The sequence below is a fragment of the Diachasmimorpha longicaudata genome, chromosome 19, assembly GCF_034640455.1.
Source record: "Diachasmimorpha longicaudata isolate KC_UGA_2023 chromosome 19, iyDiaLong2, whole genome shotgun sequence".
NCBI lineage: Eukaryota > Metazoa > Arthropoda > Insecta > Hymenoptera > Braconidae > Diachasmimorpha > Diachasmimorpha longicaudata.
The window spans coordinates 2,897,674-2,919,333 of record NC_087243.1 but is presented as its reverse complement, the minus strand read 5'-3'; the positions used below and the strand labels follow the sequence as shown (position 1 = coordinate 2,919,333).

At 40.2% G+C, this 21,660-nt stretch overlaps 9 protein-coding genes across 11 annotated transcripts; 5 read left to right on the top strand and 4 right to left on the bottom strand.

The window, feature by feature from the left end:
• On the bottom strand, positions 1 to 1,206 carry LOC135171294 (mRNA turnover protein 4 homolog). The gene is made up of 3 exons (XM_064137754.1): positions 1,031 to 1,206; positions 279 to 820; positions 1 to 191 (listed from the first exon to the last, which is right to left on the bottom strand). Exons 1-3 carry the CDS (start codon positions 1,056 to 1,058, stop codon positions 48 to 50), a joined length of 714 nt encoding a protein of 237 aa, XP_063993824.1. The 5' UTR covers positions 1,059 to 1,206; the 3' UTR covers positions 1 to 47.
• A 2,796-nt stretch (positions 1,207 to 4,002) lies between these two features.
• On the top strand, positions 4,003 to 6,538 carry LOC135171280 (TBC1 domain family member 20). 2 transcript variants are annotated; one of them, XM_064137726.1, is made up of 6 exons: positions 4,003 to 4,368; positions 4,429 to 4,545; positions 4,670 to 4,913; positions 5,042 to 5,245; positions 5,306 to 5,525; positions 5,608 to 6,538. In XM_064137726.1, the coding sequence occupies exons 1-6, from the start codon at positions 4,248 to 4,250 to the stop codon at positions 5,911 to 5,913; spliced, it is 1,212 nt and encodes a 403-aa protein (XP_063993796.1). In that variant the 5' UTR covers positions 4,003 to 4,247; the 3' UTR covers positions 5,914 to 6,538. The 2 variants fall into 2 exon arrangements, with proteins under 2 accessions (XP_063993796.1, XP_063993795.1); XM_064137725.1 differs by having other exon boundaries at positions 4,003 to 4,545.
• On the bottom strand, positions 6,324 to 8,866 carry LOC135171282 (phospholipase A2 group XV-like). Of its 2 annotated transcripts, XR_010300517.1 has the most exons (6): positions 8,605 to 8,866; positions 8,360 to 8,502; positions 7,649 to 8,283; positions 7,459 to 7,581; positions 6,713 to 7,371; positions 6,324 to 6,611 (listed from the first exon to the last, which is right to left on the bottom strand). XR_010300517.1 is itself a non-coding variant. In XM_064137729.1 (5 exons), the coding sequence occupies exons 1-5, from the start codon at positions 8,705 to 8,707 to the stop codon at positions 7,152 to 7,154; spliced, it is 1,224 nt and encodes a 407-aa protein (XP_063993799.1). In that variant the 5' UTR covers positions 8,708 to 8,866; the 3' UTR covers positions 6,324 to 7,151. The 2 variants fall into 2 exon arrangements, 1 of the variants encoding a protein (XP_063993799.1); XM_064137729.1 differs by having other exon boundaries at positions 6,324 to 7,371.
• A 45-nt stretch (positions 8,867 to 8,911) lies between these two features.
• Positions 8,912 to 9,649, top strand: LOC135171298 (heat shock factor-binding protein 1-like). Its single transcript, XM_064137759.1, has 3 exons — positions 8,912 to 9,164; positions 9,251 to 9,317; positions 9,421 to 9,649. Exons 1-3 carry the CDS (start codon positions 9,063 to 9,065, stop codon positions 9,507 to 9,509), a joined length of 258 nt encoding a protein of 85 aa, XP_063993829.1. The 5' UTR covers positions 8,912 to 9,062; the 3' UTR covers positions 9,510 to 9,649.
• A 141-nt stretch (positions 9,650 to 9,790) lies between these two features.
• LOC135171271 (tyrosine-protein kinase transmembrane receptor Ror2) lies at positions 9,791 to 13,006 on the top strand. The gene has a single exon (XM_064137710.1). It carries the CDS (start codon positions 10,088 to 10,090, stop codon positions 12,050 to 12,052), a length of 1,965 nt encoding a protein of 654 aa, XP_063993780.1. The 5' UTR covers positions 9,791 to 10,087; the 3' UTR covers positions 12,053 to 13,006.
• Positions 13,007 to 13,391: 385 nt separating this feature from the next.
• LOC135171274 (sorting nexin-27) lies at positions 13,392 to 15,502 on the bottom strand. Its single transcript, XM_064137717.1, has 4 exons — positions 15,177 to 15,502; positions 14,849 to 14,986; positions 13,737 to 14,793; positions 13,392 to 13,663 (listed from the first exon to the last, which is right to left on the bottom strand). The coding sequence occupies exons 1-4, from the start codon at positions 15,500 to 15,502 to the stop codon at positions 13,595 to 13,597; spliced, it is 1,590 nt and encodes a 529-aa protein (XP_063993787.1). The 3' UTR covers positions 13,392 to 13,594.
• Positions 15,503 to 15,916: 414 nt separating this feature from the next.
• Positions 15,917 to 17,586, top strand: LOC135171286 (programmed cell death protein 2). The gene is made up of 4 exons (XM_064137736.1): positions 15,917 to 16,285; positions 16,380 to 16,806; positions 16,888 to 16,990; positions 17,082 to 17,586. Exons 1-4 carry the CDS (start codon positions 15,919 to 15,921, stop codon positions 17,262 to 17,264), a joined length of 1,080 nt encoding a protein of 359 aa, XP_063993806.1. The 5' UTR covers positions 15,917 to 15,918; the 3' UTR covers positions 17,265 to 17,586.
• LOC135171291 (3-oxoacyl-[acyl-carrier-protein] reductase FabG-like) lies at positions 17,501 to 19,109 on the bottom strand. The gene is made up of 4 exons (XM_064137745.1): positions 18,923 to 19,109; positions 18,380 to 18,714; positions 18,095 to 18,296; positions 17,501 to 17,839 (listed from the first exon to the last, which is right to left on the bottom strand). Exons 2-4 carry the CDS (start codon positions 18,697 to 18,699, stop codon positions 17,597 to 17,599), a joined length of 765 nt encoding a protein of 254 aa, XP_063993815.1. The 5' UTR covers positions 18,700 to 18,714; positions 18,923 to 19,109; the 3' UTR covers positions 17,501 to 17,596.
• Positions 19,110 to 19,259: 150 nt separating this feature from the next.
• Positions 19,260 to 21,456, top strand: LOC135171296 (calcineurin subunit B type 2). The gene is made up of 5 exons (XM_064137757.1): positions 19,260 to 19,400; positions 19,586 to 19,625; positions 19,762 to 19,973; positions 20,098 to 20,307; positions 20,386 to 21,456. Exons 1-5 carry the CDS (start codon positions 19,398 to 19,400, stop codon positions 20,431 to 20,433), a joined length of 513 nt encoding a protein of 170 aa, XP_063993827.1. The 5' UTR covers positions 19,260 to 19,397; the 3' UTR covers positions 20,434 to 21,456.
• Positions 21,457 to 21,660: the final 204 nt, after the last annotated feature.

The window sequence follows — 21,660 nt, the reverse complement described above, 5'->3', positions numbered from 1 at the left end:
TTATGTACAAAATAGTTTTATTAAAAATAACACATTGTTTTAATGATTTATGTCTCATCAACGTCTTCAGCCTCCATTTGTTCTTCACCAGCTTCGGCCTCCGGAGTTGCTAGTTGAGTATATCCTTTTTTCTTCGAGTAAAATCCTAGAGGGATGAGTTTGAATGTCGCCAATTGTCTTCCAAATAATTTCTGCAATGAAAAACGTGATAATTTAATTACCGAGGAATAATCATCCCCTAAAAATAGAAAGTCTCAGGAACATTGAAAGACACGTACTAAAATCCTCGCCTGCTCAGGAGTCAAGGGCACTCCCACTTTGCAGACCTCGTAATCCTGCAGAAGAGTAACAACTCCCTTCTGAAGAGCTGTGGGCATTCCTAACTGCCTCAAATGTGGCTCAATAGCGTGGGAAAAATCAGGAAGTGGTCCCTCAGGTAAAACAATTGTCTCCGTTGGGATGAAGCCAGCCCTGGCAAAGTCCTCCTCCCCGTATCCCTCCATCCATCCAAGGACATCCTTCTTCGTTTTATTCGTGAAGAGGAGGCCGCACTGGCCCTTCAGGGCTTTTGACATTTTGTGAATACCGTCTGCAACTTCGGTCTCAGGCGTCAGTCCAAATCCATGGGCTATTATTTTATTTTTACCGAAGAAAAAACGACTGCCTGACCACTGCTCCCGCAAGCTCTTGAGCTTGTCGTTACGCATGTTGGCGTATGTGAACAGAAACACTCGGTTATATTTCTCCACGCAGGTTTTGACATCCTCGAGGATGTGGTCCTTCAGAATTTTTCCTTTTTTACTGGTTTTTGTGAGCGATACTGCGAAGTAAATATAAATGTTGTAATTTAATTTGAATTAATGAATTTGTGATCAACTTGTAGCTGATATACAGAAAGAAGACGGTTAATCATTCTTTAAATAATAAAAGTATTACGAGTCATGATGGATATACGTTGGTTTCTCATTTTCATAATCTATGAAACGAAATAAATGATTTAAACATTAAAAAATGAAAGGACTTGACTTACTCTTCTTATCCCTCTTAGACTTCGGCATTTTGGTTGTGAATAATCTCTTGAGTATTCAATAAAGTTTTAGAATATATTATTGCCCCTGGTTTATTGACAATCACGTGGAGGAGACACGATGTTCCTAACCTCAAACTTCCGCCCAGCGCCGGATTGCAGTGATGCCAGATGCGGGTCCCACACGTCTCACGGTGTGAAACACCGCGTACGACTGCGCTCTAGCTAGGGCGCAGGTTGCTTGGCGCCACGTTTAAACGGTTGAATTCGATCAACTAATGTTTGATTGGTGTCCAAAAAAATTATTTTCGGGTCCGGGAAGGGTAGTTTAATGCGTTGGCGGTTGCCAAACTTGACGGCAAGACCCAGAACACAAAAAAAAATTAAAAACCATTTTTTGAGAAAAAAAAAAAATTCAAAACGCGAGAATCGAACCCGAGTCATTTATTTGACAGGCCGGGACTCTACCACCTGCGCCACTCGGCGCAAGCTAATCTTGCTGCAATTTTATTATATATAAAGGAAGAAGGAGCATTTTTTTTGGTGATTTGCATGTTTTATTGCGAAAATCGTCATTCCCCGGGTGTCCACGCCCTCCAGGGATGCCAAGGAGTGACAAAGAATATTTTCAGATTTTTCCCACAGAAATTACAGGTCTTACGCCGGTTTTTCTCCTTTTCGTACCTATTTTGGCGTGTGGGGGGCGATCTATGCGACCGGGGGGGGAATTTCCGGGCTCTGGAGATTCCATTGGGTGCCCCCAAGGCCATCCAAGCAAAAAAAACCGGAAAAGAAAACCTTTTTCTTTTTGGCCAAAAAAAATTGAAGGCTAACCCCTTTCCATTTTTGCCAAAAAAATCGATTGGCTAAAAAAATTATTTTCGGGTCCGGGGAGGCTAGTATAATGCACTTCCGGTGGCCAAACTTGGCGGCAACGCCCGGAACCCCCCGAAAAAAATTCAAAACCATTTTTTTTGGGGAAAAAAAATTTAAAAACGTGAAATTTACATGCAAATCATCATCCCCTGGGTGCCTACGCACCCCTAGGGATGGTACGGAGTGAGAAAAAATACTTTTATTTTTTTCCTACAAAAATTACCAGTTTTACCCCGGTTTTTTTATTTTTTTGTACCTTTTATAGCGCCTGGGGGGTGATCTACGCGTCCGGGAGGGGAATTTCCTGGCGCTGAAGGTTCCCCTGGGTGCCCTGAAGGTCTAGAAGCAGAAAAAAAAATTAAAAATCAATCTTTTCAGAAAAAAAAAAATTCAAAACGCGAGAATCGAACCCGAGTCATTCATTTGACAGGCCGGAGCCCTACCGCCTGCGCCATTTGGCGCAAACTAATTTTAATGCAATTTTATTGTATATAAAGGAATAAAGAGCATTTTTTTTGGGTTCCGTGCCTTGTAGGCACCCAGGGGAACCTCCACCGCCAGGAAATGCCCCGCCCGGACGCGTAGATCACCCTCCACGCGCCATAATAGGTACAAAAAAATAAAAAGACTAGGGTAAAACTTGTCATTTCTGTAGGAAAAAAAGCAAAATATTCTTTCTCACTCCTTGGCATCCCTAGGGGTGCGTAGACACCCGGGGGATGATCATTTTCCCAATAAAACATACAAATTACCAGAAAAATGCTCTTTTCTTCCTTTATATACAATAAAATTGCAAAGAAATTACCTTGCGCCGAATGGCGCAGGTGGTAGAGTGCCGGCCTGTCAAATAAATGACTCGGGTTCGATTCTCGCGTCTTGAATTCTTTTTTTTTCTGAAAAAATTGATTTTTAATTTTTTTTTTGCTTCTAGACCTTCAGGGCACCCAGGGGAACCTTCAGCGCCAGGAAATTCCCCTCCCGGACGCGTAGATCACCCCCCAGACACTATAAAAGGTACAAAAAAATAAAAAAACCGGGGTAAAACTGGTAATTTTTGTAGGAAAAAAATAAAAGTATTTTTTCTCACTCCGTACCATCCCTAGGGGTGCGTAGGCACCCAGGGGATGATGATTTTTATGCAAATTTCGCGTTTTTCAATTTTTTTTCCCCAAAAAAAATGGTTTTTAATTTTTTTCGGGGGGTTCCGGGCGTTGCCGCCAAGTTTGGCCACCGGAAGTGCATTATACTAGCCTCCCCGGACCCGAAAATAATTTTTTTAGCCAATCGATTTTTTTGGCAAAAATGGAAAGGGGTTAGCCTTCAATTTTTTTTGGCCAAAAAGAAAAAGGTTTTCTTTTCCGGTTTTTTTTGCTTGGATGGCCTTGGGGGCACCCAATGGAATCCCCAGAGCCCGGAAATTCCCCCCCCGGTCGCATAGATCGCCCCCCACACGCCAAAATAGGTACAAAAAAGCGAAAAACCGGCGTAAGGCCTCTAATTTAAGTAGGAAAAAAAAGAAAATATTCTTTGTCACTCCTTGGCATCCCTGGAGGGCGTAGACACCCGGGGAATGACGATTTTCGCAATAAAACATGCAAATCACCAAAAAAAATGCTCCTTCTTCCTTTATATATAATAAAATTGCAGCAAGATTAGTTTGCACCGAATGGCGCAGGCGGTAGAGTCCCGGCCTGTCAAATAAACGACTCGGGTTCGATTCTCCCGTTTTGAATTTTTTTTTTTTTCAAAAAATGGTTTTTAATTTTTTTATTGTCTTCTGGGCCTTGCCGCCAAGTTTGGCAACCGCGACTGCATTAAACTATCCTCCCCAGACCCGAAAATAACCCCCGGCGGGACTGCTACTCCACGTCGGGTACGTAGTACCAGGCACTCCCCGTCGGTAACGTAATGAGACTGTGTTAGACGTTCACGTCGGTATTGTTACGTATCTGTCGGTCAAACTAATATTAATATTCTTAATTATCCGTTTAAATATTAATGAGAGACTACCAAAGCAATTGGAATCCACTTCAAACGAGTCCTAACCTATCACTAACGATTGATTTTCTTCGTTTTGGGAAAAGCCCTCACCTGTGGGCCATCCCCATCCAAACGCAAGGCACAACAATCAGAGATGCCTGTCAAAAATACATCATCAGGATCATAAAAAAATCAGCATATGTGTCAACAAATTTAGCCTTCTAAACTACTAAATTCAATTTTTAATTATAAAAATGGTTTGATTGACTACGAGACGTTGACAGTTCCCTCGGAAAAATGCAAAATTATCGCGCAGTTACCTGGACAATAGTTTAACCATAAGTTTAGCAAATTTCCAACCAACATGGACAAACAGGATTTGGATAATTACACACGTGTTCCACTTGTGTCACTGCCAGATTCAGTACCAGCATGGCACGAGGATATTCCAAGTGTCCCTGGAGTATCCCAGACCGAGTCACCAGGTAAACCTAATGGAAAGCCTTACGATGAGACTGTGTTATCAGCTGATTGTGGTGATCTAGAGAAACTCAGTCATTTGGAGAAGTTGAAGATAAGGGTTATCAGTGGGAAGATCAAGCAGAACCTGTCTTATGGAGAGCTGAAGCTGCTGGGGTGTAGCAGTCTAGGATTCGTAACTGGTAAATCAATTTAAATAAATCCTCACTCTTCCCTAGCTTCAGTCAAAAAGAAATGCCTTTCTTCTTGATGATTACTGCTTCCACCTCTGCATTAGTCTCTTGAAGTCATTGAGATGATCTGTAGATGATGTACGAAGGGTTCTCTGGCCGAAGCTCCTGAGGATAGACGAGGGAAGGGCAGTAGACACCTCTGAATTACCTCAAGTTCACGAAAAAATTTCTGATGGTGTTCACCAGCAGATACTGAAGGACGTGGCCAGAAGTGGTGGACATCTACCTGCAGACTCTAGTGAGACCGATTATGAGACATTCTATCGTCAGCTCACGCAGATAATTTGTTGGGTTCTTCATCGGCATCCAGAGCTCAAGTAAATAACAATAAATTTTCCTAAATAATTTTGTTGTAATGTGGCAGAACAGTCGACTCTTTCATCAACTGATAAAAGAATATTTCCTAACTATTTCTTCTTTCCTACTTTCATTTTATTTCTGACAGCTACTATCAAGGGTACAATGACGTAGCAGCAACAGTTCTCATCGTCATGGGGCTGGAGGAAGGTCTCCAGGTGCTTGAAAAAATAACTGTCGAGTATCTGGAGAGGTTCATGGAGCAGACGATGGAAAGAGTTAATCAGGAATTGTTTTACATATTCGCTTTATTGGAGAGAATTCATCCGACGTTACTAGAACATTTGGAAAAGTAAGTAACGACTTAATTACATTTAATACTCATATTTACTATTTTAATTATAATTATCAGTGTGGAATTGTTTCCACATTTCGCCCTGGCCGAGTACACGACGTGGTACGCTCACAAATACGCTGAGAATCGTAAATTACTTCATCGGTTATTCGACTTCTTCCTGGGTTCTCCAATCCTGATGCCTCTCTACCTCAGTACTGTGATTGTCGCCCATCGTGACACTGAGATATTCAATACCACTCCGGACATGGGACATACTCACAAAGTTTTGTGCACCGTAAGCAGAAATAAGGCCCAAAAAATTCTGTGATTTCCACGAAAGGAAAAATAAAATTAACTGGAAATTCTTCTGCTTTCAGTTGCCTGATGACCTACCCTTCGAGGAGCTCCTCCTAAAAGCTAAAAACCTCTATCGAGACTATCCTCCGGAGTCAATAACCACTGATGTTCGTGATTTCGATCAGAAGAGACGATGCAAAGAGCGAGAATGGAAACAAAAAGCTGAGGCCAGCAGATTAGAGCGTGAGAGACTCAGGCGCCTCAAAGTGGCTGTTCCCCAGCCCAGGATACCCTATCGTCTGCGTTCCTACAGGACTATAACAGTCGTCACGATTATCGCAATTGGTCTGTATGCATTTTTAAAAACAGGATCTGGACTCAACTGACATTAGTGGAAAATCTTGCCTTAATTTTCTACACAAAATTTTTGTACATCGAGGCCATTTGAAATATCGAGAGTATATTTATCCAAAGATTTTTGCAGCGAGACAGATGCTTCTTGTTCCCAGTAGAACGAATTATTATAAATTATTATGAATTATTGTAAATCGACCATTCCTGTGTGATGCCTTTAAGCGCAGAGAAGAAGTCATTTGAATAATTAGACTATCGAATTTAAATTTGAATTATTTAGAGCTCCAATAACCGAGAAAAAAAATCAATTCCATCGTTAAGGGCTTAATTAATCCTGTATTTGGATGAATATTCTTCTCTGTGTTCTCGAGGACTGAGTGAAACCTCAAGCAATGGAGCTGAATGAAAATTGTAGGGTAAAAATGATAACGCATTGAATGTACGGAAAAGTAAATCACTGTGAATTATTTATTATAATATATTGAAGAGAAAATTATTAATGAAAGTGCAAATTATAACACGTGTTAAATATCTAGGTTCAAACAATGTACGTATGAATTTTATTTGTAATTAAAAATTAACGGGACGGATGTGTAAAGTAGAGTAGAGATTGCAAGATCCGAGTCTGGAATAAACTACTGTTTTTTGTCTTTTGAATTTTCATAATTATTTTCGATGAAAGTCACTAATCCACGTAATTACCCAGTCACTGCTGCTCAAAGAGCAAAACCTGGAAGTCATTAGTTTAATATCACATTTATTTTAGGATAAGGAAGTATAGTCCTTTATTATTTACAATCAATCTTGAATCTTGATAAAAATATAACTTACGTATATTAGTTTACAATTAATTTGGCGAACTTTAATTCTATGGACAAGATCTACTCTGGAGTAACCATTGTGGTGTCATGAGAAGTTGTTGCTGCCAGTGGTTTGTTAATACACTAACAATGACTGGAGTATTTATAGACAAATTTTCCCGACTAATTGGAAAAAGGGGGGAGATAATCAAAATCAGACTTGTTATCTATCATTAAAAGTTAAATGTGAATCATTGAGCGTTTCAACTTATCGAGGTAAAAAAAAATCATAAAACAACTCGTGCAGGGAGAGCAAGAGTTTCATTAATTCTAACTGATGTTTTTTTTTCTTCTGACTTATAATTAAAATCCTGAATTGTTGTAGTTGTTTTTCCTGTTATTCCGGGTATTTCTTCTACACGAAGACATTATTCTTTTAACTATTGCCTCATCAGGTTGTGAGATCAATATCAAAAGGTCAGAACGGTTTTTATGTAGTTGAGGACTGCTGGACTACTGAGGATCTGCATGTGGTTGACGTTGGGAAACGCCTGGTGATAGACCTTTGCTTTTTGCTTATCTTTCCAGTGCAGACACCCTTCGAGACTCCTCGCATTTACTGTTCCATCCCCATCACCATTTATCAGTTGGGGACGACTGTCCAGAGAGGCTCCTGGTTTGTAGTAGAGTCTAAAAAAGGTTTTACCATTTTTTTAAATCGTCTACAATGAATTTGTCCTCTGTATGACGTGGGAAACAAAAATATTTATCATTCACCTCTCAACTGTGTCCACCTGAGCCCCATGAAGACAATGAATTTCAACCCCTGGAGCTGTGAAATCGGCCTGATACTGCTCAGTATCTTTTCGGAATTCCCAGCCATCTGGAACGTTAATATCCCTGAAGGAAAAAACAATTAAGTTCGTAAATAATCTGGGAAAACCCAACCAAAACCAGTTTTCCTTACAAAAAAAATTGTTGAAGATTATCTAAAGTGTAGTTCCTCGTTTGCGTCTGCACGAGCACCTCCGAGGACTTCCAGAAGAGCTTGGAGGGGATCAGCCACCCAAGACTTGGACTTGTGATTTGCTGATTCCTCAGGATACTTTCACGAAGAAGATAAGCACCCAAATCGTCCCCAATAGCGAACACCTTCAACGCCTTCACCGATCCACCCCAAACAGCGCCAAGAGTTATTAAACTATTAATGTACATGTTTTTCCACTTTTGACTCTGACGTTGAAGAAACAACAAACACATTGGACCCCCCATGCTGTGTGCTATGAGTGTCACTGGCTGTTTATTGTTCATGATATAAGTTTCCTCGATCAGAGACTGTAATTTGACGAAGAACTCTCCATTTTCATTTGGAGCCTTTCTAAAATCGTAGGGCGCCCCCCTCAGCGACCCATTCCTCACGTATCCCAGGTCATTGACCAGCATGTTCCCAACATCTTTGAAGTAACTGCCAGGCGACGCCTTGCTGGGGTCCAGCCACTCAACCACGAGAGGATCCCCCCATCCGGGGATATTAATATCGACTCCAGGAGAGTTGCTCGTTAGTCTAGTCTTATTATCATACGTCAATTTCATGTTATCGATCTGTAATTCCCATAAAAAAATTCGTCTTCGAGTCTCCTAATTATCGAGAGTGAATTGATAATGCAGAAGGACTTACGAAACAGTCGATGACGATGGGGACTAGCAGCTCGAGATTCAGCCATATGTTAAAGAACTCTGTTGATGTTTTCTCGCAGAGATAATGCACCACTGAGGATTTGTTTAATTTTGCTTCTACTTGGCTTCCACCATCTCCTGGAACTGTCAATGAACATGTGAAAGGAAATCGTTAAAACTGCGATTTTCTCAGACTTTAAAGGATCCCCTGGACATTTGTTGTCATTAAATTGTTGTTTAGCTCACCCAGAATCACTGGAGACCGTTGATCTCCCCTGAACCGCCATGATTCGACAGTATTGCTAACGACGTAGACCAGAACGACCAAATAAATTAAATCACGTGTCATAATTATCACCCAACTATATTAATTGACCAGAGACTTGACAACTCTTCACGTTCAATAGTTTCATAACAATGGGCAATCGTCGGAATTGTAAGAAATACTCAACAAACACAAAAACAAACTGTCAATAACACATGTCCCAGCAATCAGCTGATGACGCACTATGAGGATCAGGCGACCAACGCAACCTTTACCCCTTCCATTGGGCAGACAAATACATTTTGGTGCATCGAACCTGCTCCCCTGCGCATGTCAACAGACCAATCTATCAGAAACGTCACAGGTTCCAAACAAAAGTGTATAAAACTTCGGTTTCCCAATTATTTTCGATCAAACAATTTTTTTTGGGACAATAAACATGGCAGATGGTGTCAAGCAGGAGAACAAAATCGACGAGAGTGAGAACTACAACATGGAAAATAATACTGATCCCAAGAATGTCCAGGAGCTGACGCAATTCGTGAGTTTGAAAATAGTTTTGCATTTGTCAAGTAGTGCTTTCCTATCAATTGGCGAATTTTAACACAATTTCTGAGGACTCATTAGGTACAGACACTTCTCCAGGGCATGCAGGACAAGTTCCAAACGATGTCGGACCAGATTATTGGGAGAAATATCCTTTTTATCGAGAAGTGCACATAACCTCACTTTGTAAAACATTTTTTACGACGTGATGGCTCGATCATTTTACACATAAAATCCTTAATAACATACACTAGATGAAATGGGGACTCGAATAGACGACCTGGAGAAAAATATTGCTGATCTGATGACGCAGGCTGGTGTAGAGGGTGCAGAGAAATGAACCAGAGTTCATTAGTCATCAAAAAAATGATTCTCATTAATTGATAGCCCACATCGAAGCACGGTACTGCAATCATTGCGACATTAAACACACCTTGATCACCTACTGTCAAGATTTTCAATAAAGTATTATTTTTCAAACGTTCTGGTTTTTCACAAAAATTCTAACCTCAAAAATATGTGTAAATACCATTAGTCGATCAAACGGATTTCGGTTCTACCGAAAACCTGAGGGGGGTGAGATTATGTTCATCCCCTCTACAACCCCCAGGTGCATTTATCCCCCGAAAAGCTCCCCTAACCCCCAGTTGGCGTCCCCATGCTCACAAACTGCCAATGAACCAAGGAAAATAATTTCACGTACAACAAAACAATAATTTCCATAATAAAACTCCTCAATTAACTCTCAAACATTAAAAAAATGTGTGGACCAGTGAGAGATTGTTTTACATTGTGTCAACAGTGTTTCAAGTGGTGAAATGTGAATTATGAGATAATGAACATGACGAGGTGAAGCAACAGGCCAACAATGAATCAATAATTTGATTTAAAAACATCCAGCGAGTGAGAGACAGCGTCATGACGAGGGTAAATACTATTTTTATCAGAATCCTTTGGACACTCGTGTTTATCATCAACATAATCAGCATCGAGAGCTCCCAAACTGTTGAATCACAAGGGTACTGTGCTCCCTACAATGGAAAGATTTGTCGAAAATATTTAACAGGAATCGGTAAAGTATGGTTCAACGATTCAGCCGACAATCCTGGGGGTTTTCTCAACGAGGAGATAACCACAGACCTCTGGGAGGAGTTAATCTCCAAGCTGAAGGAGCCCTGTCGTTCAGCAGCTGAGAAAATGCTCTGTGTTTATGCATTTCCCATGTGTTATAAGTCAGAGAGGCTGCCCCTTTGCTACGAAGACTGTCAGGCAATAAGACACGAGTTTTGCTTCAACGATTGGGCCCTCATCGAGGACAATAAGCAAAGGGATATTTACATACGATCTCGGGGGCACTTTCGACTCCCAGATTGCGATGTCCTGCCAAAACTGAAGAAGGGAGTAACCACCTGCTCGCACATACACCTCACTGACATGAATCAGGACCTGGTGACGTACGACTGCATCAGGGACAACGGCAGGTTCTACATGGGGAGTATGAATCGCTCCAAGAGTGGCCTGGACTGTCAACCTTGGGATGTACAGCAGCCCCACTTCCATAACAAACCTCCAAATGTATTCCCCCAGATTCGATATGGAAAGAACTTCTGTAGGAATGCTGGGGGCGATGAGCTAGCGCCCTGGTGCTTCACCATGAACCCCGAGGTGCGCTGGGAACACTGCGACATCCCAGTGTGTGAGAATCAGACCCGAGTGAATCCAGAAATAAAAGCAGACTCCAACGAGATTATGATGGAGAGCCTTTTCACTCCTGGATTCACACTGACATTATCAGCTCTGGGTTTTGTCCTTATTTTCGGTTCACTCGTGTCCCTCTTCCTCACCCAGAGGCTCAAGAAACAACGAAGCAATGGCTACTGCAACGCACCGAATCCAGACGTCAATATCGACCTGGATAAGCTACCGAATAACGATGCATACCACAGGACTGGTGCCCAGCTGAATCCCAAACTGGAGAAGCTGGAGTTCCCTCGTAACAACATTATTTATGTCAGGGATTTGGGACAGGGCGCCTTCGGGCGAGTCTTCCAGGCGAAGGCCCCAGGGCTTATACCCAATGAGGAGTTTACGAACGTCGCTGTCAAGATGCTGAAGGACGAGGCCTCCCAGGATCTCCTCGTCGACTTCGAGAGGGAAGCCTGTCTTCTCGCTGAATTCGATCATCCGAACATCGTCAAGCTGCTGGGAGTTTGCGCCCTGGGGAGGCCCATGTGCCTTCTCTTCGAGTATATGGGGAGGGGAGACCTCAACGAATTTCTGAGGAGCTGCTCACCCTCTAATGGATACAAATTCAATGACAACGATGACTCCAGGCTCTCTCACATGGATCTAATTAACATCGCTATTCAGGTGGCTTCAGGAATGGTTTATTTATCGGATAGAAAATTCGTGCATCGAGATTTGGCCACCAGGAACTGCCTCATCAACGATCAAATGGTCGTGAAGATAGCAGACTTTGGTTTGTCCCAGAAAATATACCTTCAGGATTACTACAAAGGGGATGACCAGGATGCCATTCCCGTCAGGTGGATGCCCCTTGAGAGCATCCTCTATAATAAATACACGATCGAGTCTGATGTCTGGGCCTTCGCCGTTTGCCTCTGGGAGATCTTCAGCTTTGCTCTGCAGCCGTATTACGGCATGACTCACGAGGAAGTCGTCAAGTACATCAAGGAGGGAAACGTTCTCCAGTGTCCGGACAACACACCGCCTCAGGTTTACGATCTTATGAAGGTCTGCTGGAATAGGAGGCCAGCGGACAGACCCCCTTTCCGGGTCATTCACGAGACACTGGAGAAAATCAAGGTGGGACTCGAAGCGGAGAACAAATCTGAGAGCATTGCGTTGAGGATCCACGTTTGATACAGTATTATTTTTGGGAATATTCGGGGGGTTGCTGGGCGATTATTTTAATGAAGGAAACAAGAAACGTTTGCGTTGATAAAGTAAATTAATTCGTTAATTTTTTATTGTTTTAAAATAAGATTTGTGTCTAATATTTTTCACAGTCAACACTAAGACTTCTCTGGCAAAACCCCAATTATGAATGAATTGAGACTGGTGTCAATAAAGGTACATCTTTTGTAATCATTTACATGTTTTTATTCTCTTTTGACAGAGGAACTGATACAATGATACTCATACAAGGATAATAATCAAAAACCTCACGTGATCGCTGAATTTGTATTTATTCTGTTTCTCATAGAATATTATTATTCCCTCATTTTTTTCTACGTCGTCTAAGTATATCTTTCTTTAAACTAGTATTTCTCTGAAGAAAACAATGTGTATTTGTTCTTTGCATAAGAATTAGTCTGTTTGTTTACTCTTGAGTAATACAATTTTTCATTGTTCTAAATAATGTATGTATAATGTACGTCAGAATGAAAGGAAAAGTTTATGGCTATGAATTATAAATGCAAATGCGTTTTCAATACAACGTGCTCTAGTTCAGATTTTTATGTATATATAATTATCGTTGGTGTTTCATTTTATCATTTAATACATTACCAACAAAATTTAACAATTGTAAAGTTCATAACATAATTTTTAAAACACAAAAATACGTCTCATTTTCAACTAACAAGGTATTACTAAATATAGCGAAGGGGCCTAGTGTACAATAGGCCGAATACCTTTTGCAGATCATTGTTTATGTTTTTTTTTAAAGATATAACGATCCGAAAAATAAAAATAATGGCATTCGCGACTGGGAATGAATGACTTATTGTATAAATAAAAGCTATGGAAATGGAATTCTTTCAGGAACATTAAGTATATACAATTGAACAAAAATAAATTGATTTTGTTTTTCAACATGATTTTTCTTTCATTTCCTCGAAAATATCTCTAAATTTAATGTACGATTATTGCAGAGGATTAACATACAATCACTAATGTAAACGGAATTTTAAACATCAGCATTCAACGAATCCATAGGACTAGTGACTTTAGTAGGCCAAATAATTGATAAAGATTAAGCCGTTAATTCTCTTTCACCTCTGAAAATTATCAAATAATTTTCGCCTAATACTTTATTTTCTTTCTCTGCTCTTAAAATTCGTTTAGAATGATGCAGTAGTCATAGAGATCTTTATCGATAAATTCAACAATCCTCATAATTGTTATACTACATATTTAAAATGTGCCACTGTCACAGCACGAGGAGACATCTCATCGTTTATCATTCATCAATAGTCAATTTTAGTTGCAATTTCCTTCATTTTCCTTCTTCAAAGTATATACAAAAAGGATAGTATGTGATTCTAAAGTAGACTAGCAAATTTGTCGCATAAAATTCAGGAGAAAGAAAATATTGAAGCATCGGGTAGTCGTGGAAATTTACAGTACAAAGTGTGGGGATGGGATAATGATTCAATTTTTGCAATTTACAATTGTTTTTTGTCATTCCTCGCCCGCTTCCCACTTCGACTCCTCGGCTATTCGCTCGAAACAGTCCAGCAGGAACGTATACTGTAACGAGAGTAATGAGCAGATTTGAATTGTTGTCCTAACATTGATAAGTTAAAACAATAAATATACTTACATAGGGGGTAAAAACTTTGAGCCATCGTGGGGGTCGATTGTCTTGCCTCGTGTACTGGAAGCAGAAGGCCATGCCCTCCTCGTCCACCTCCCACCGGGTGATGTTTCTCCATTGGAATTCAACGACCTGAGACTCTAGTGTTCCATCTTCCTTGGCTGCGTGCAATTTGAAGGCTCCAGCACCCACAGCAGCCACAACGTGCCCCTCTTTCCTGGAGTCACAGCCACAGTGGGGAAATACAATGTCCCCATAGCCACTCAGTTCCCTAGCCAGTTTCAAGTACTCATGCTTTCTGGAGGCATCCTGAAGGGCTTTCAACTGGTACAATCTCTCTCCAGCATTGATATGACCACGATTGACTTCATCAACAGTCTGCCAAAAGATCCAGGTGAGTGCCTGCTCACTCAGGGTTCTAGATATGTTGAATAGCCATCTGCGTATTGCCAGGCACGTGGCACTGGCAGTCGAGTAATTCTGAATGTAAAGGGTGTGGGGATGCTCGTGAGGCTGCAATTTACGTTCAAAATTATACTCGACAATCTCGAAGAGGTAAAAATACTTGGCGGTTTCATTGTCCAATCCAATTTTACAGCATGTCGCTTCGTAAACGTCTTTAGCTAGTGCTGCTTTAGCAACAGTGACAGTTACAACTTCACGATCTGGCAGGAGTATTTTTAAATCAACTGCTGGCCCTTGATCGCCATCTTCTTCCAATCTATCAGTCAAAAATTCTTGCATTGCATCGCTCTCAGCTATCACACGCACTGCACAGACCTTCTCCAAATACTGTTCGAGACCTCTTCGTCTGGCATCCAATTGTTGCTCGCTCAATTGAAAAGGCCATTTGCCAGGTAATTTTGGAAAATTGAAACCGATGAATTCTTTTTTTAGTGACATGTGTAGAGCAGCAAACTCTCGATACCTTCTGGAGCAGAGGTGACGGCCTGCCATGTACACATTGAACACAACATATCTCTCGTGTCTGCGTTCACGCACGTGATAATCAGGCACGCTAATTGGTAGTGAGCGTTTCTCACTGTAATCTACTGATTGATAACTGCAAGAGAACGTCGATAAATAAAATTATTTCGTTTAAAAGTGAGTGGAATTACCTTAGATCTTCGCATGGCTCCAGTCGTTCAGCTTCCTGGGGCGTCACCGATATAACAGTCAACGTCAGGACATCACCCCCTGACTTTATCAGATCTACCACCTGTTTGTGAGTGGCTCCTTCCACATTAATATTATTTCTGCACATGGAACAACAAATAAATGTCTCTTCAATCGTTAATAACTCAGGATTGGCAGAGTGAATTTTCCAGATTTTGTTTCATCCCCGAGGACTTGTTTCAGGGTGTAAAATTATATTTGAGATTTTGGAATTGCTTCATTTGTTCAGGAGATATCAAAGAAAAACTAGGGTGTGATATAACAACTTACACCTCGAGAATTCGATCTCCTTTCCTGACTCCAGCCTTCTCAGCAGCTCCATGAGGCAGAACAGCACTGACATGCTGGAGTGGTGCATAAAGTTCACCATTTATACTCCTCAACTGACCACCCTCGCTCACCTGTCCACGTACATTAAATCCAAACCCAGTTTCTGTTTTATAAATAGTAACACTTCGTGGCCCCTGACCGATGGGATTCTGAGTTGTAATACCGTGCTGGGGTACACGTCCATTGTTAATCATTGTTATATTTTGATTCAATCCACACTCGTTACTCGCTGATGAGTGCCGTACCTCCGATGCACAATCCGCCATCTTTAAACCTTATTTCAATCTCTAATCCCTTCTCAGTGGGCACCAAATGTCTCCAATAGTAACACATACACTCCACATTTCTTCGATAATTTGTTCGAGAATTTATTGATTGTTCACGAGAGGTTCTACGCGTGTTTGGGGCCAGGATATCCCGAAGAAACAAGGTGGATTAAATCATCAGCAGGAGAATTTGCGGATTCTTCCGACTCTTCATGATTTCCTCCCCCTAACTGCTACCATTTTTTTCTCATGGGGGCAATGGTTTCTTCGTCGCCCGAAACGGTGAGAACACTCCTTAAAATGTCCACCACTGCGGCACCTTCGGAAATTAATAGTTCAACTAACCTAGAAGTGTTCATTGGCTCGTAAACAAACAGTAGATCCTGGTAATCATTGGTTGAATCATTGGTTGGACAATGGGAGAAGTTGATATTGGATTTGTAGAGGAGTGCGAACGTTGGAGACTGCAGAGCAGATTTTTCCCCAGCAAAGTGGGAGGAGAACCAGCATGGCTGGACCTCAAGAATGTCCCTGGGGCTGAGGATGTTCAGTGTGGAACATGTGGAGATCCATGTGTCTTCCTGTGCCAAGTTTATGCCCCTTATTTCGCCAACGACGCGACCTTTCATCGAACAATTTTTGTGTTCGTTTGTAAGAAGAGTGAATGCTGTAAGGATAATGATGGAGGGAATCTGAAGGTCCTGAGGGAACAGTTGGGGAGGAAAAACGAGTTTTATCCCTTTGATGCACCCGAGGAGAGGGAAGACTGGAGACCAGACTTGAGTGAGTACTTTTAACTTGAAGAAAGGACTGTATGACATGACATTGTTCATTTAGAATTCTTTATTGTCATCATGTTGACGTTTGGACTTTTCAGCTGTCGACAAGTGGACGAAAACTTGTCACGTTTGTGGTCTGTCAGCCCCCAGTAAGTGTGCGAAGTGTAGGAAAGTCAGTTACTGCTGCAGAAGTCACCAAGTGATTGACTGGAAGACTGGACATAAGGAGATGTGTAATGATCCTTCCAGAAAACCTGAAGACTCCCCCCATAAATTCTTATTCCCCGAGTTGGAGTTGATAACCGAGTCAGAGAACTCAGAGGACTCTGAGGATGAGGGCGACGAGATGGAGAAGGAGAAAAGAGAAATGGAGAAGTATAAATTGATGGTCAAGACTGGTAAAGCTGGAACCCTTCAGTCTGAAAAGGATATTGATGGAGATTTGATGAACATGGTTGACGATGAGGACGAGGTGTTCACAGAATTCAGAAGCAGAGTTGATAAACATCCTGATCAAGTGTTGAGGTGATTTATATTTCTGTTTTTGGACGTAGCTAATTATTTTTTGCGTTTCCCAGTGTTTTCCACTGATTAATTGCTTTATAGGTATGACCGAGGAGGCAGTCCACTTTACATTTCTGCAGACCATCAACCCGATCACATTCCGAAGTGCGAAGAGTGCGGTGGAGACAGACAATTCGAGTTTCAAGTACGTTCCAATGTGAACATCAAAGCTTTATCCATTTTATAGAATTTCAATTGACAGACTGATGTTGAGGAGACAATAACTGTTGTTTTAGATCATGCCCCAGCTGCTGAATTACCTGGGCTGTTTGGATGTCATGAAGGGCCTCGATTGGGGCGTACTGACGATTTTCACGTGTAAAAATTCCTGCATACCTAAGTCTGGCTATTGCTCAGAGTTTGTCTGGAAGCAAGACATCGTTGGACAGAAGAAAAATCTGCCCAAAACGAATACCTAATCTAAATTCCAAGTTTTCAATCGAAGATGAACCACTGGCATCGGTATTTATTGCAGAATATCGCACTCTGCATTTGTGGTTTCAAACCCACGTAATAAATGAGGATTTTATATACATTTTATCACATGACTAACGTTGAAATGACTCATCTGAGTTGTCTGTTTTAATGCTCTTATTGATCTGGTGCGCGTGAAGGACCGAAGGGCAGGTCTTTGTAAAAAGAATTGTTGATCGTGTCATGGTGAAGCTTTTATTCAGTACAAAATATTCCTCTTTATTCTCCAAGTAAAAAAATAAGGGAAAATATTACATTGTGAAGGTAGTTTATGAGTTTATCTGGGACAGAGAGCGTGTCTGCCTCCATCAACAGGTAATGTCGCTCCAGTTATGAAGCTTGCATCGTCGCTTGCCAGGAAAGCAATCGTTCTGGCAACTTCCTCAGGTTGGCCAGGTCTGCCAAGAGCATGAGTCGTCTTGCTGCGCTCGAAGAAGGCTTGCAGTTCCTCGGGGCTCATTCCACTTCTCTCGTGGAGATTTGTTATCACTACTCCTGGATTTACAGCGTTCACCCTCACCTGAAAATTTATCACGATGATAGAAACAATACTTCGTTGAATTATTAGGGAGCAGAAGTATTTTTCGATAGAGGTAAGAAGGCAGAAATATCAAGAGAAAGTATTAATGATGAGTTTCAATGAATTCCAAAGGTATTTCAATAGAAAAACCGCCTGAATAAAATTTAGTTTCTCATTAAAACAATGCTGGCACCTTCCTCTGAAGATTCTGAATGAATCCAGCGTCCATTTAACTATTCTCGTCCATATTTTTACCTGTTTAGCAGCTAATTCAATGGCCACACAGCGTGTAAACTGGTCAACAGCTGATTTACTCATGCAATATGCCAAAACACCTGGGAATGATCTCAATCCATTGACACTTGAAACATTAACAACATTTCCCTTCGTCTCAATCAGATGTGGAGTTGCTAGCATCGTCAAATGATACATCGAGCGAACATTCAAATTGAAAACTCTAAAAAAAACAAATCGTAGGAATCAAAATCTCCATTCGTCGTGAGTCTAAATAGAATTTAACACAAAAAATTAATTAGGCACCTGTCGTACTGTTCCAGGCTGGTATTTTCAATGCTCCCACGTTCAATGGTCCCAGCATTATTAATTAAAACATCCAGTTTTCCATAATGTTTGATGGTCGACTCTAGAATCCTCTTGGTATCCTCTTCATTGGTCAGTTCCCCAGGGAGGATAAACGGCTTTGGAGCTTTACACTGGGCAGCCACTTTCTCGAGATTCTCAAGGTTTCTACCGGTTAACGAGAGAGAGGCACCCAGTGATGATAAATGTATCGCTGTTGCTGCTCCAATGCCGGAACTAGCACCGGTTATCAGAACAACTTTGCCCAGAAATTGTGACATTGTTGATGGCTTTATCTAAATAAATATGGAAGCGGTCATGTCGCCAGACTCTTATCTGCACTTATTGCGCAATTATACTCATTATCATTGACAGTGAAAACTTCTAGGGACTTAATTATTATGAGAATGTTAAATTAACGCTATTTTTCTATTGTATTCGCTTATTTAAAAATTAATTGGAAGAGAATGTTAAGCACAAATGACAGAAAATGATTAAACTCACGTAGAGGACTTCCAGGAGTTTTCTACGTCCTATCACGACTTGTTTTGCACTAGTGCCACACAAGACTGTTGACTGACGTGGTTTTTTTATCGCAATTTTATAAAAAAAACAATTTGGAGCGTCAGAAGGAGAGGGGGAAGACGCCAGCAGATTATTTACGAGTTTATGAAATTTCTCTCTTGACGAAGAGGTTGCAGGTGTCGCCGTGAACGCGTCTGTCTTTTCATTTCATTTTTCTCGCTTTTTTGTGGTATCGAACCTGGGGGGGGGGATCAAAACTAGCTATTTACGGCACACACAGGCATCGTACGTAGTGTACGTGGGAAGGTGGGCTTTGTACGCAAGCGCTTTCCAAGATTTTTAACGAGTTGAGACCAGCCATTGAAGTCTACCTGGGATTGCTGCTGTTTGCTGATCAATTTTGACGTTTTATCATTTATTTTCGTGTGATAATTACCAGAAAGATCAACCAAAAATGGTGAATAAGTAGTTTTTTAGTCGAGGGAGTGGTGATATTAATTTGTTTACTTGTTCTGGGGACACGAGGGCCCAGTGTTTTGGATTTACTCTCAAAATATAAACGTCTTACCTGTTTTTTAAGCTGTACAGTCATAGGGATACACGATTTTACCTTGAAATTACCCAGTTCTTTGTTATTTTCAGGGTAACGAGAGCTCTCTGCCCATGGAACTCTGTTCAAACTGTGAGTCTTTGTGTTTATTTAACTCCAATTAACGGAATTGTAGTCTCATTTCATCGGTTTTTGTGGTTACTCGGGGTAATCGTGGGTTAGCCATTGCTGGTTCAATAGATTCACTGATGTTGAAATGATGTTCCAGTTGATGCTGATGAAATCAGGAGATTGGGAAAGAGATTTAGAAAATTAGATCTCGATAACAGTGGTGCTCTCAGTATCGATGAGTTTATGTCATTACCAGAGTTACAACAAAATCCACTTGTACAACGTGTCATTGATATATTCGATGCCGATGGCAATGGGGAAGTCGATTTCAAGGAGTTCATTCAGGGGGTTTCGCAATTCAGTGTCAAGGTAAATACAGAATTTTTTTGATTATGATGACATTCGAAACCTAAAAGCCATCTTTTTATTTGGAGCAACAATAACAAGTGCTTTTAATGATATTTAAATGGTTTTTATATTGTTTTTCTTTCAGGGCGATAAAGAAAGTAAATTACGGTTTGCATTCAGAATTTACGATATGGACAATGATGGATTTATTAGTAATGGGGAATTGTTTCAAGTACTGAAGATGATGGTAGGAAATAATCTTAAAGATACTCAATTACAACAAATTGTCGACAAGACAATACTTTTCGCGGATAAGGACGAGGATGGAAAAATTAGCTTCGAAGAGTTTTGTTCTGTGAGTACGATTTTTTTTTTCCATTGACAAATTCCATCACGTGAGGATTTATTTAGACGGACGTTTATGGTTTTCCAGGTGGTCGGTAATACTGATATTCATAAGAAGATGGTGGTTGATGTATAATCAATCAAATTATCCTAGATAAAAAAGAAATGAAAAGAAAGGAATGTTGAAGAAATGCTGAGCGTTGACAAAACTTCGACTTCATTACTGCATTAAATAGTTTCTAAGGACCCAAAAAAAATAAACTAAAAATCTATAGATTCACTCGATAATTATAGAAGCAGAGATCTGTTTAGATAAACGAAAAGAAAAATTGTAAAACTAAATCTAGAAAAATTCTCGATACATTTTTATCGTACATTATTTCTCACCGAACTCAAAATATAATCCACACGGGGATTACTCTTTTTTCCATTTCTCCAGAGCACAAAGAAATATTTCTAATTAAAATAATCCTAAAAATACTTATCGTAATATTGTGCAATTGCTAGGAAAAACAAATGTTCTAAGATCTTTACTCCCGTATTTTTCTTTTCTGTTATTTATTGTATAATTTATTCCTACAATTTTTTTTCTTTTGAAAATTGTTTACATACTTATTACCTTTATTTTAGGAATAATTTACAGTGCAAATGTTTTCCGAACAGTCAAAGATAAATAACCAAATGGGTGACAAGGGAGAAAAATGCTCCAGATGTTCATTATCATTGTTTAATCTTAATTAGTAACGGTAAGCCACTGAAGGCCTTGGTACTTTCCTTAATTTTCTCCATTTTTTCAATAATATTATTACTTTTCTTCATTCAGTGGTGAGAAAAAAACGAAAATGAAGAAAAAAAAATAATAAAACTACCGAGACGTTTGAAATGTTCTGACCAACTGTTTATTGATCACACGAAATGGTAGAGAAAGGGGCAAAACCGATACTATTGTGTGAAAATTTTGAAAAACATAAAATATATATTAAAAGAATGCGAAGAATGAAATTGAATATAATAAATTCTACAGTGTGTAATTGTGTTTCAACGACTAATTTTATTTGTCGTGTGTTATTTATGTCTTTTTCGTCTAATCAAAGTTAATACAAAAAAAATTATGAGAAAAGGCTATTTCAATTTTAAATATACGAATCTTTATCCTGTATCCAACTTCATTATTATTCTAATTATTTTACAATGTTCCCTGATGAATTTTAGGGCCAGGGGAGAGGTGACACCTTTATTCACTTTTACATTAAACGGTAAGTAAATAAAATCCTTTATGAGGCTTTTAAAGATTAATGAATGAATATTTTCATTCAAGAAAAAATGTTTCCGAAAGGGAATCGACCTTCGAGTACTCCAAAAT

Coding starts and splice junctions, on each gene's coding strand:
- LOC135171286 (XM_064137736.1), top strand. CDS start 15,919: ATGGGAGAAGTTGATATTGGATTTGTAGAGGAGTGCGAACGTTGGAGA. Junction 16,286..16,379: donor AGACTGGAGACCAGACTTGA/GTGAGTACTTTT, acceptor TGGACTTTTCAG/CTGTCGACAAGTGGACGAAA. Junction 16,807..16,887: donor CATCCTGATCAAGTGTTGAG/GTGATTTATATT, acceptor ATTGCTTTATAG/GTATGACCGAGGAGGCAGTC.
- LOC135171280 (XM_064137725.1), top strand. CDS start 4,248: ATGGACAAACAGGATTTGGATAATTACACACGTGTTCCACTTGTGTCA. Junction 4,914..5,041: donor CATCGGCATCCAGAGCTCAA/GTAAATAACAAT, acceptor TATTTCTGACAG/CTACTATCAAGGGTACAATG. Junction 5,246..5,305: donor TTACTAGAACATTTGGAAAA/GTAAGTAACGAC, acceptor TATAATTATCAG/TGTGGAATTGTTTCCACATT.
- LOC135171296 (XM_064137757.1), top strand. Junction 19,626..19,761: donor CATGGAACTCTGTTCAAACT/GTGAGTCTTTGT, acceptor ATGATGTTCCAG/TTGATGCTGATGAAATCAGG. Junction 20,308..20,385: donor GCTTCGAAGAGTTTTGTTCT/GTGAGTACGATT, acceptor ATGGTTTTCCAG/GTGGTCGGTAATACTGATAT.
- LOC135171291 (XM_064137745.1), bottom strand. CDS start 18,699: ATGTCACAATTTCTGGGCAAAGTTGTTCTGATAACCGGTGCTAGTTCC. Junction 18,297..18,379: donor AGCCTGGAACAGTACGACAG/GTGCCTAATTAA, acceptor TGTTTTTTTTAG/AGTTTTCAATTTGAATGTTC. Junction 17,840..18,094: donor TTGAATTAGCTGCTAAACAG/GTAAAAATATGG, acceptor ATAAATTTTCAG/GTGAGGGTGAACGCTGTAAA.
- LOC135171274 (XM_064137717.1), bottom strand. CDS start 15,502: ATGGCGGATTGTGCATCGGAGGTACGGCACTCATCAGCGAGTAACGAG. Junction 14,987..15,176: donor GGAGATCGAATTCTCGAGGT/GTAAGTTGTTAT, acceptor TTCCATGTGCAG/AAATAATATTAATGTGGAAG. Junction 14,794..14,848: donor GAGCCATGCGAAGATCTAAG/GTAATTCCACTC, acceptor GTTCTCTTGCAG/TTATCAATCAGTAGATTACA.
- LOC135171294 (XM_064137754.1), bottom strand. CDS start 1,058: ATGCCGAAGTCTAAGAGGGATAAGAAGA. Junction 821..1,030: donor GTCTAAGAGGGATAAGAAGA/GTAAGTCAAGTC, acceptor TTTACTTCGCAG/TATCGCTCACAAAAACCAGT. Junction 192..278: donor CTGAGCAGGCGAGGATTTTA/GTACGTGTCTTT, acceptor TTTTCATTGCAG/AAATTATTTGGAAGACAATT.
- LOC135171298 (XM_064137759.1), top strand. CDS start 9,063: ATGGCAGATGGTGTCAAGCAGGAGAACAAAATCGACGAGAGTGAGAAC. Junction 9,165..9,250: donor TCCAGGAGCTGACGCAATTC/GTGAGTTTGAAA, acceptor AGGACTCATTAG/GTACAGACACTTCTCCAGGG. Junction 9,318..9,420: donor GGACCAGATTATTGGGAGAA/ATATCCTTTTTA, acceptor AATAACATACAC/TAGATGAAATGGGGACTCGA.
- LOC135171282 (XM_064137729.1), bottom strand. CDS start 8,707: ATGACACGTGATTTAATTTATTTGGTCGTTCTGGTCTACGTCGTTAGC. Junction 8,503..8,604: donor ACGGTCTCCAGTGATTCTGG/GTGAGCTAAACA, acceptor GTTCATTGACAG/TTCCAGGAGATGGTGGAAGC. Junction 7,582..7,648: donor AATCTTCAACAATTTTTTTT/GTAAGGAAAACT, acceptor TTTTTCCTTCAG/GGATATTAACGTTCCAGATG.
- LOC135171271 (XM_064137710.1), top strand. CDS start 10,088: ATGACGAGGGTAAATACTATTTTTATCAGAATCCTTTGGACACTCGTG.